The sequence below is a fragment of the Lutjanus erythropterus genome, chromosome 5 (assembly GCF_056507025.1).
Source record: "Lutjanus erythropterus isolate fLutEry1 chromosome 5, fLutEry1.hap2, whole genome shotgun sequence".
Taxonomy (NCBI): Eukaryota; Metazoa; Chordata; class Actinopteri; order Lutjaniformes; family Lutjanidae; genus Lutjanus; species Lutjanus erythropterus.
In genome coordinates this window covers 3441737-3453700 of record NC_139321.1, presented here as the reverse complement: position 1 = coordinate 3453700, position 11964 = coordinate 3441737, and the positions used below count along the sequence as shown (strand labels likewise).

The 11964-nt window shown below is 40.4% G+C and overlaps 1 protein-coding gene across 3 annotated transcripts in view; it reads right to left on the bottom strand.

The window, feature by feature from the left end:
• Positions 1–854: 854 nt before the first annotated feature.
• Positions 855–11964, bottom strand: part of cpxm1b (carboxypeptidase X (M14 family), member 1b) — a 30856-nt gene continuing 19746 nt past the window's right edge. For 2 of the 3 annotated variants that reach the window (XM_084718550.1, XM_084718551.1), the window contains 10 exons: positions 11579–11738; positions 11387–11478; positions 9520–9643; positions 4316–4512; positions 4041–4220; positions 3510–3707; positions 3324–3420; positions 3032–3171; positions 2662–2764; positions 855–1514 (listed from right to left, as the gene is read on the bottom strand). In XM_084718550.1, the coding sequence (XP_084574676.1) occupies positions 1210–1514; positions 2662–2764; positions 3032–3171; positions 3324–3420; positions 3510–3707; positions 4041–4220; positions 4316–4512; positions 9520–9643; positions 11387–11478; positions 11579–11738 (1596 nt within the window). In that variant the 3' untranslated portion in view covers positions 855–1209. Of the gene's footprint in view, positions 1515–2661; positions 2765–3031; positions 3172–3315; positions 3421–3509; positions 3708–4040; positions 4221–4315; positions 4513–9519; positions 9644–11386; positions 11479–11578; positions 11739–11964 lie in introns of those variants that run through there. The other variant, XM_084718552.1, reaches the window with a different exon arrangement.

Genomic DNA, 11964 nt, shown 5'->3' with positions numbered 1-11964 from the left:
CTTACTAAATGTGCTCATTCTTCAGAAACGTAACAACATGATAAGTATTTCTCAAATTAAGAAGAGTTTGGTGTCAATAAATGTTTAAATTGTTCATGTGAGCAGATTTTGGTGCAAGTCAAGAGTGAAGGTCTTCTTACCTCTTACTACACTCACAGGAGCAGGGATAAACTGACAATAAAATAATTCATTACATTTGTTATATTTTTCTGCAGTTAAAAGCGCTATTTTTAAATAAAACTTTAAAAAACTCTTGGCTGAAGAATGAAGAGACAGGATGTCAAAACACCAAGGTATCTAAACTGTGAGGGAAATCAGTCTGAAATCATCAGTTAAAGGGATAGTTCAACCAAACATGAAAGTTCAGTCATTATCTGCTCACCCTCACATCGATTGAAGGTCGGGTTTAATTTTTTGGGGTCAGGTGGAACACTCGTTCTTAGGTCTGGATGGAGGTGAAGTCTGCTTCACCGTTATCACAGTACTTAGAAGTCACAATATGACATTAAACATTTTGCAACATGCTGAGTATTGTGATAACATACATTGCAATCTATTACCTTTTTCAACCGTGAATTGTGTCCCTTGAGGAGGACTTTTCTCACTGCATATTCTAATCCCAGGGAAAAGAGTTAAAAACCAGAAAAGTTCTCCCCTATTAGTAATATTAATAATTGATGTAATAAAGGATCAATATTTGGTGTCTTTCATTTTTTTCCCAGCCGTAGTGGAGGATTGTGTATCAACATTAGAACTACATAATATAAACTGTTGTGATAAGAGTTGTTATCTAACAATATGTAAGGTTTTTCTGTCAGTTTTATCAGCAACTGAAAGAAGAACGAGAGCAGAAATTTCAACATTATTTTCTTTATTTATCCAAAATTTGCACCTTGTTTCAAACTTCAAAACACACGGTTCTGTGCAAACAGATTTTTGTCGTTGTGACTCTGTATTCTCGCACATTTACAGTGATTTAATGTGACTTTAAACAGCAATCATAAAAGTGGAATAAATGGAGTTGTCAGTTGTTCTGCTGCTCTACAGCAGAAGGTGGAACTGTTAGTTTGTGTGTTCAGGTGTTTGTCCTCGATAAATAACAACATTTAAAGAAGAAAAGTGACGTGAATCCAGTGAAGTTGGGTGATTCTGAACCCGGAGTGAACTGAACCAAGTCCTGCTTTGTTCTCAAATGATCTTCTATCATCTTCACACCCTCTTTGCCCGTTTTGCGGCGGCAGCACGTCTCTGGTTCAGGGCCTTGGTGGTGATGCGCAGCTTACGCAGGCGGAGCTGTCGCAGCCGCAGCTGCAGGTCCTTCGGGAGCTTCCCCCCCTTCGCCAGAATATCTTTTAGCCTCTGTTTGGGCATCTTGGTGAGGCGGAAGTCGCAGATCGTGGGGTAGTAGTCGTACATGACCTGGCAGGTGCGGGAGGAGGGGAAGTAGCCCTCTGCCTTGGCTGTGACACGGTACTCACCGGGGTTCAGCAGCCGCCAGTAGTCGCCATCGGCAACTGAAAGAGGAAAGACGAGTTACCAGTGAGCAGTGACCATGAGCAAAGGTTCCTCAAAATAAGTTTTTGTAATTATTTCTAAAATTGAACGTTTGAGCTTCACTGTGCAAAATGATCCATGTGCAGACTCTGACACTAAAAGGATGTTTTCAGGTTCATCTGCTGAAAATGAACAGTTTCTACATGAAATCCAATTTCAGGACTGAGCCTACAGGCGTGATTTGTAACATCACAAACTGTTTGCAAACCAATCGTTCTGTATTTTTAATATATAGCAGAGAATGAAGTCACACACTCCTTGTGTGTGTGGTTTTGAAAGCTTCTCTTTTTCTCTGGGATGGTCACACGTGTTTGTGTGTGTTTGTGCGTGTAAGACCATCTCTGACTTCCCCAAGTCTGTTTTCGACATGGCGGCCTCGTCCTGCAGTTTACAGCTGAACAGCCACTAAAATATGTCTCTGAAAACATTTTGAGCAAGAAATTGACCCTTTCTTTTTTTGTAAATAATGAGAAATCTGCGCGCGTAGTTTGGCAAAGCAAGTATGGCGGACCAGAACTGCTTGTCAAAGAGCTGATCGTGTCCTCAGTCCAGTGAACACATTTAATAACTTGCGGCCTCAGACGCGGCTGTTTGCTCTGAAACAAGTCAACCAGTGGAATATTTATTCTGATGTATCGTCTACGCAACAACCAGACATTTTGGTGATTTGGTGCCGATAAAATGTTTAATTCAACGTTTGCAGCTTGATAATCCCTCTGGATGACTCGGGGAGGTCGCTACTTCTGTTGCTAAAATGCTCATGCAGCTTTCAGTGACATCTGCTGTAAAATGGTCTATAGGCAAAGTAATAACAGATTATTGATCTATATTTGATCAACACTACCTTGTTTGGCAGTTTTATCTGACTTTTGAGTTCTGTGAGTACTATGACTTCAGATGACACTTTTTTCCAACTTAATTGACTAAATGAGGCGATTTTTTTTTTTTACTTTGAGATGCTGTGACCTCTAGAGGAAGTAAATGTCATGAACATCACTGTGTGTGGAAGTGCATGAATCAAATCTGCTTGGAAGACTTTTAAAATACAGTAACTTCATATATTACTTACCATTACTATTACAGAAAGCTCTTTGTATAAGATTGTACCTGATCTAATATGATGATCGATGTCTTCAACTTCAATGATGGCATCAGGAATACCAGCCTCTGTGTCTTTGTCACGAACCACACCTTTAATTCCACGGTGGACCTAAAAAAAAAAAAACAGAGATCGCCGTTTTATTGATGCAGTATAAATAAAACAAATTTATCATAAAAAGAAACATAATATAAGAATAGATTTGGTACCTCCCTTCTTTCAGGAGGGGATGTTTGCTTGACTAAGACTTTTTAAAGTTATAGGAAGAATAATAAGAAGGATATTAAGATATAAAAATGGAGGAAAAACAAAGATTTAGGAAGAGTAATTGAAGATTAAAAGAAAAATATATTATAAAGGTTAAAAAAGCAGCCAGACCTGCTCCATGTAAGTCAGCAGAGATTCCCTGTTGTTCTCCCACTCGATGGGAAGTTCACTGGCGTGAGGGAATTTATCGCAGGACAACTCCACCGTCACCTCGAAACAGTTGGTGTGCAGGTAGCTGAAGTCATTCATACCTGCAAGGACAGAAGAACACATGGGTGTTTATGTAATTTTAGACTTAAACCAGGCCAAATTCTACCAAACACATGAATATAACTATTGTATAGTAATGTTAAAAAATAATGGATCAAATGAAGTTTATTTTGAAAAACACACACATTCTTACTTCCTGGTACGTTGTGCCAATCGGCTCCGTTGATGATGTTGTTGTATCTGAGGAAGTCCTTGTTGTGGCAGGGCCGGCGGTCTGGGTTGGACATCACCTAGTTAAAGAAGACACAGGAACATGTTCAGTTCAGTTGTTTTAACAGTGAGGGCAGGAAGTGACGGGAGGAAGAGGAGGAGGAGGAACCTGATTGGTGCTGGCGTACGCTGTGGCCAACCAGCGGAAGAAGCTCTCGTCAGAAGTGGGCGTGTGCTCGCGGGGCGCCCAGTCCCGGGTCATGTCGAACGGGTATGTGACCACCAGCTCTCCGCCGTGGAGGTTCGCACTGAGAACAAACGGGATGTTCTGCATCCAGTTGATGACGGCTCGGGTCTCTGACGCCACCTACAGGTGTCACATGAGCGTAGACACATCTTTTACATTCACAGTTTTGAAGTTCTAGACATTTTCTGAAGTTCTCATCACACCAGACCAGTGACGATCAGAACAAACACAAAAATAACCTCCCCTCCCAAGTTCCCAAACTTTTTCTGCCATATCCCCTTTCAGAAGCTTAAAAAAAGTGCAAGGCCCCCCCACCCCACAATTCTTATCAATTATTAACAATAATCAGGGAAGAAATATTAGAAATAGAAATATTGCAGAGAAGAAGCAGAAGATGAGTGATTTTGAACTAATGTCAAACTTGTTTCCAGGTTGTGTTTGTATAAAACGTACAAAGGCGTCCTCAGAGGTGTACTGCTCAGGGATGGGGAAGTAGTGGTTGATGAGTTTGGACCGGTCCGTCTCCAGCTCGATGGCGTTCCACATCACTGAGTTCAGGTCCGCAAAATTGTGGTTCATGTCGATGCCTTCGTAGCTGTAACGGCCCAGAGCCCAACCTGCCAACTCTGAGCCCTGCGGAGGAAAGAGAAATGGGATGGAGCCTCTGCTTTTTGTCACAAAGCACAAAGAAGTCTGGAGACATCGTGGAGATTACAACAGTCTGATACCTTTTTAAAGGCCATCTCGTATCCGTCAGGGTTCATAGAGGGCAGGAGGTGGATCCGAGTCTCTTTGACCAGGCGGACGATGCGCTGGTCTCCACGTTTGTACTCCTGACACATGTACTGCATCAGATTGAGCAGAAGCTCTCGGCCCAGCACCTCGTTCCCATGCATCCCTGCAACGTAGCGGAACTCTGGTTCTCCTGCAGAGGGCGCCAAAACACAGACGGGAATAAGAGCACTGATCCTGATATATACATGCTTAATGTGTTTACTTTTGGTTTCCGAAATCAAAATGAGTTGAAACTGTCAGTAAAATCTAAAATGCCAAACCAAGACAGAACAAAAGCAGCGTGCATCATCTGACATTTTCCAGATAATATAATCATATCAGCACGTATTTGTCACTTTAAAGGGATAGTTCGGTTTATTTGAAATGGTGTTGTATAAGGCACTTACTGATAGTCAGTGTATTACCTACAGTAGATAACAGTCAGCATGAAGCAGAGAGGAGTACCAGCAAGGAAGCATTGTACTGCTGTGGACACGATTAGCAACAAAAGGTACTTTAGCTGATTAAAAAACTTTCCCTCCAAACCAACCAAACTCCATAGGCGAAATCAGTCATTTTACTTTGCAAAAAACAGGAGTTGCTGGTTGACTGTTGCCTCATTCTGTTAGTTGGGTGTGAATGCTGCAAGCATTCAAAGACTATGTTCTTCTACTACCAAAAAAGTTTATTATTATTATTCCATCGCATTTTCATAAAATATTTTCCTGACTTTTTACATTTGATTCAACTTTTTAATCCCACTCAAACTTCTGAAACTTGGTTATAATGGTAGTCAGTGAGAAAATCCTTCAAACTCACTCAACTTCACCCTGTCGCCATGAATTCAAACATTCATGTAGAAACTCCATTCCAACTCTCAAATGCTTACAATGCCGTGGACTTTCAGTCACTAATTCAAATTTTCAATATCTCTTTTAGTTTTTCCACAGCAGCAGTTTAAAAAACATGAAATTTTCATCTCCTCTCAGACTTTATAATGGGTGTGTATTGCGCGCGGTTGTTAGAGCTAGAGTGGGTGATGTCATCACTAGAGTAGAGAGCGGCTCCAAAATCATCAAGAAATTTTCTCTTAAACTCACTGCTATGGCCACATTGTTCACTCTACATGCACAAATTCTACATGAATTCGTAGGAAAAGCCGTGCCGGTCGCAGAGGTGTGACCGCCGAAGCAAACGGACTAACGGTTTGGGCTGAGCAGGGTCTAAAAGGACAACAAGTCCAACCGGCTGCCCCATTCGCTCCCATGTTAAGCGACAGCCACCATTTCTGGAAGAAAGCAGATGATCCCTGTTTTTTCCATCGCCCTACTGGCCTCATTTTTCACACCACAGAAATAAAATTTGCACCTTCGTGTTCAGCATCTCGTCCTCTCGCTCACTGCATGCAGTTTTTAGCTCTAGCAATTACAGTTATTTGTTAAACCGCTGGAATTTGAGCGGTATGTTTTCTCAATTTTTGCCTTTCTGTGGAGTATTTAAAATTGAATGTGCCGTTACTCACAGGCGATTGGCTGATTTAACCAACAGCAGTTAGGCTGAAATTGACCAATCGCCTGTGTGTTACAGAACATTCAAATTTGAATACTGAGAGGACCTGAGTTCTTAAAACCTCATGCAGAGACAATTACACCTGAAGCAGCTGAAGGTTTGAAATGACTAACAGTTTAAAAAGACCGTCTGTCTATCTCTGTCTGCCACACTGTGCCTGTCTGTGTCTCTCTGTCTGTCTAGAATTGAATGTGCTGTTGCTCACAGGCGATTGGCTGATTTAACCAACAGCAGTTAGGGCCTCTCAGTATTCAAATTTGAATGTTCTGTAACACAGAGGCGATTGGTCAGTTTCACCAGCCTGAGTTTTTAGCAATTAAAACCTCATAGAGAGACAATTACACCTGAAGCAGGTCAAGATATTTGAAATTAACAGTTTAAAAAGACTGTCTGTCTGTTGCTCTTCCTGTCTGTCTGTGTCTCTCTGTCTGTCTGTGTCTTTCTGTGTGCACCTGGGACATTTTAGACTGTGGTATTTTTTAACTGTTAAGAAATTCGAACTTTGAGCTGTTTTTTCAGATTAATTTTTTTCAGCTTTGTAACAAACATTCAAATTTTCTACATATTCTAACATTATTGTATTTTCATGGCAGCTAATCAGTGTGGCATCAGCTTTCTAACAAAAATTCATATATTCTACCACAATATCTTTACATTAAAAAGGCAACTATTCAGTGCTTCAGCTTTTCAACTAATATTCAAATATTCAAATATTGATTTACTGTCAGTGCAGTTGTTCAGAGTGGCTTCAGCTTTTGTATTCACACCCGCAGTTTCTTCAGAAATTGCTTCTCTAGTTTGTGTTATTATATGGCATTATATGGCATTGGTGTTTTACAGTGCACCAGCAGCTCCTGTTTTCTGTGAGGTAAAATTACTGATTTTGCCTATGGAGTTTGGTTGGTTTGGAGAGAGGGATATTTGGCTTCTAAAACTGCCGGTGCATTGTTGTAAATGGCTTTCTGACAGCAAGGTAAGGCAGTGAAAATATTCTAAATATAGTTTATAGATTTAGATTTATTTAGATTTATTTTTAGATGCACCTTTTTTTAAAAAGCTAAAATACATGTTCCTGCTGACCCCGTTCACAGCAGTACATTGCTTTGCTTCCTTCATGGTCATGGATATGGGTATGTTTAAGTATCAACTTCAGCGAGCATTTTGAGGCTCACAGACTTGAATACTCCTCCACGCTCCCCCCTGTACAGATGAAGCTCTGTCGCTGACCCTGTTCAGAGACCTGTTTCCTGTTTGTTCTGCATACACTGCACTGACAGGCAGCTCTGAAATCTCACACATCCTCCTCACAAATGTTTATGAGTTTCGGCTCCATCTCCCTCCGAAACAACACTGAACTTTCACACAGAGCTTCTGATGAGAGTTTGCTGATCTGGGTTTGTCCAGATGTTTTTGCATCTAAAAATCAGCATGCGTGTATACAATAATAATTTTTTTTTAATTGATGAGGCCTCTATCGTCAGAAGAGGCACAATAAACAAAATGCTTTATGCTAGAAGGAGGAGATGATATTTTCATTAAAATGAAGAGTTATATAATAACGTTTAGAAGGAAAGCAGCACAGATGCTGTCTTTGTCTCTAATATTTGCTTTGCTTGTCATGCTTGAATGGTCGCTGTTGTTATTCCAAGATGTAAACTCATATTTTCATTTATTATTCTTGTGGTTTTGTTACATTTATTTATGTAATCTACAAGTGGACATACTGAGATACAAAAAAGTGGCAGAGCAAAGACAGCAGCATCAACAGTAACATGAAAGTTTTCATACAAGTTACATAAGTGTGAGAAAGAAAAGCAGCAGAGGAGGATATTTGAACGCACTGAGGCCAACCGTAACCACTGAGATGGCAGAAAATATTGAACTCTCAGTCATATAAGATCGTTCCAACACGTGGAACATTAAATTGCACCAAACCAATATTAGTCCCTGGAAAAAAAGACTTTGAGGTAGACAAAAAAAAAAAAATCAGGCCACAGACTGAGCGGAGTGGAGGGAAAAACTGACATTTTCCTCTCTATACACGACCAATTATCCTGACATTACAGGATACCAGACTAAACCTGTTTTTCTATTTATTATTATTTTTGTATTTTACATGAGAAGGATTGTGGGTAACATGTTATGGTGAAGGTGCATGAATTATCATGAATTCACAAATGAAAAAGAATGAATTAATCCATGTAAACTATCAGGAATGTACAAGAATTAACAGCATCTCGTGCACGAACGATGACGACTTAATGCAAGAGCAATATATTAATTAATGCCGCAACTAAGATAATTAGTTATTAATGAAGTTGTTCTTCATAGTTAAGTCTGCAACGTAAAGGAACAGGACAAAAACCTGACCAATCACAGCAGTGCACATATATTCTGTTGAATTTCAAAGTGCTGTAATCATTAATAACTGAGTTTGACTGAATCAAGTTTGTGTCCCTGAAACACTGCAGTTGTTGCTTTAATTAACATTCTGTTCTTGTCATGTATGGACGGATTATTCCTTTATCAGTTGTTTTGTATCCCTTTGTAGCTGTTTTGTGTCTTTTGTGGTACTTTTTGTGCCTCTTTATAGTCGTTTTGTGCCTTTTTGCAGCAGCTGTGTTTCTCTTTGTGGTACTTCTGTGTCCCATTGTAGTTGTTTAGTGTCTTTCTGGGGTAGTCTTGTGTCTCTTTATGGTCGATGTGTGTCAGTTTGTGGTGTTTTTTTGTCCGGGCCTGTACCCAGCAGGCTGATGGATGGAGTCATGCATGAGATACTGTTAATTCTTGTACATTCCTGATAATTCATGACATACTACATGAATGAATGAATGAATTTCATGCATGAAGTCACGTTTGCATTCATGATAATTCATGATAAGCTATCCTTACTACAACGTCTATAACATTAACAGATCGTTTGTTTCTCTACAGGTAGAAAATGTCATGACAGTCTTGCTTGAAACATGTAACTGCATTGAAACAAGCTGAAATATCTGTTAATAGAGGTTTTTGCACTTGTGAGAGGAACAGATTGATAACTGAATACAAACTTGTTGCTTTCTTCTCTGCCATGTGTGTTTTTGGCGGGAAAAGGTCTCCTCTCTGCTGCCATGTGGGCGGAGCAGCGGAGGCCAAAGAAAACATTTGTACACCTCAGAGCAAACGCAGAGAGACTCTGGTCTGTATCGGTTTATGTTTCTCACAGTGTTTGACTGTCTGCAGGGTTGGAGGGTTGGGATACAGTGGCAGCCGCTGTTTTCCAATCAGATGCCTCAGATCACCATGTGATCGGGATCTGTCCCTCGTTTGATTAATGATCCCTCTCACTGGAGCAGAAGCAGTGTTGCAGCAGTGCAGCATGTGGAAGACTTAAGTTTTAGTTTTAAAAGCATTTCTGTGAGTTTGAACGACAGAAATAACTTTGAGCTTCTCGAACTCACAACATTTGACCTTTAATTCATGAAGAGCTCCTGTGAACACACATTATTTTGGAAGCTATACTGTGATGAACCTTTTTTCTTTAAAGCAGGCGTGGAAAATTTTTAATAGTTTACTCTTCTTCACATCTGTCTTCAGTGTGTCTCACCCAGTTCGTGTTTTCCAGGGTTGTCGGAGATCTCCATGACGTAGAGCTTCAGACCCGTGTAACTCTTCCCGATGCTGTAGATGCGGGTGATGTCAGGACACGCCTCGTTCACCGACTTCATCAGCTGAGAAAAAAACAACAGTTGTTTAAGTAAGTGAGATTGTGACAGTCATCTTGAAACATGCTCAAGGCACTAGTTAAAAATATTTAGTTACTGATGATTTATTTAATCGATTTAAATGCATCAAAAAACGACTCAGAAGTAGGTTTGAATTTCTGCATGCATGGTACACATGCACAGACAACTCCCTGACTCTTTGAACTTTATCTTCTCTGTGTGACAGTAGATTTTTGCACATTCCTCCTTCATCCTGATATGTGAGAGAGCAGGTTTTTTTACTCATGAAAAGTCCACAAAACTCCTTGAAACAAAACTGTGAGAAGATTTTACTTCTGCTAAGTTTCTACACTGCTAAATATTTGTGCACTGATGCTTAAGAATGCATTTTGCCACTGATGATTGATTAATATGAATGTTTGTTTATGATGCACTCCTACAAAGTGATGACATTTCTATCATCTGTAAATTTTAATTTAAGACATTGTTATTAGATTTGTAGTGTGATTATATGAGGTACTTATCAATAATCAGTGTATTACCTACAGTAGGTGGCAGTCAACACGCCCTCAGTTTGGAGAAGCAGCAGGAAAAGCAGTCCACTTAAAAAAAAGGATCAATATCATCTTAAGTGTACGTCATATTTAGAATATTTTCAGCTCTTCACTTTGCTGTCAGACAGCCTGTTCAGATGGGGAACCACCGTTGCATAAACCAAATATCACTCCAACCAGACAAAAACAAAAACAGCAATTTTACCTCACAGAACATGAGAGTTGCTGGTCAGCTGCTGCCTTGTGTGACTTCTGCAAATCTGAACCAACCCTTTAAGACATTGAATTCACACAATAACACACACTAACCTACTGAGGAAGTAGTAGACCAGCAGCTCCCATTTTCTGCAACATAGAATTACTGATTTTGACAGTGAAATGTGGTTGATTAGGAAAGAGCAATGTATGGATTATTTAACGGTGGTTTCTGTCTGATGGCAAGTAAAGTGGTGAAAATATTCTAAATATAGCACACATTTAAACTGATACATTTTGCCATTGACCTTGTAACCATATACCAACACTCCTGCTGCTTCTCCAAAATGGAGGCAACCATCATCTCCTGTAGGTAATAATACACCGACTATCATTATATCATCATGAACCTATGTCTCCCAATCTCTTCATTAACCTACACTTGTGTCTGACTTGCCAAAGTTAAAATGCAGAATCTATTTGCACATGTGGAATGTGGACCTCTGTTTGTCTCTGTGGACTGTTCTCTGACCACCAGCTGCAGGACGGTGTCTCCAAACAGACCGCGGGTAGTGGCAGCACAGTGAGGACGCTGCCATGAAGGAGTGAAACCTCCCATAATATTTGATTTTGGTCAGACTGAGACCAGACCACACACGCTGTGGGCGCTTCATAGACCCGCTGCCAAAACCAAAAACTGGTCAGTGTCAACACGGGACTGGAGTTTCTGGATGGCAAAGCCTTTCTGTACTGTCCAAAAAATGTGTGAGCCATCAAATGTGATGTTATGATCATGACCGACGTAATCATTAAAAACCATGATATCAACATTAGAAATGGTTAAGAACCAAGAAATAAGCTCTAAAATGGTCAAGAACCCAGAGAACAACACTAAAAAATGGTGAGAAACCCAGATATCATTGCTGAAAATGGTTGAGAACCCAGATATAAGTGCTAAATGTGGTTGAAAGCCCAACATATAAACACCAGACTGTCTTACTTTTCTCATCTCCTTGTAGTTGTGGTGTCTGAAGTCCAGTTTGTCTCTGGACTCTGTCAGCTCTGTCTGCCACGCGTAGATATTGTTTGGATCTGTGAAATGAGAAAGCCGTTTGTTACCACAACCAAACACGGTGCAAAAATAATCACATTAAGTCTACATAAAGTAAACACTGTTTAAAGCTTCCTGTACCTGGGAGTGTGCAGCCCAACACTTCGGCTCTCAGGCAGATGTCACCGTCCGTCCCGTTCTGGTACCAGGTCTGCGGGTTGATCCGGATGTAACGGGCCACAGTGGACGTGTTGAAAAGGGCGAGGACAGGCGTCTCCGAGTCCTGGTTTCCTTCAAACACCTGCAGCACAAGGAGATGAGGTGAAATACAAGGAATCAGGAGAATCTTGTGCTATGAGTGGTTTGAGATGGAAAACATGAAATAAATCCAGCCAGAGACCTTTGTCATGATGTCGTCCCTCAGTCTACCTGCCTTATCTTACCTGTCCTTCTACTGAATCTACTCAATATGCAATACATGACTCTTGAAGATGAATGAATTGATTAATTTAGCTGCAAATCATTAT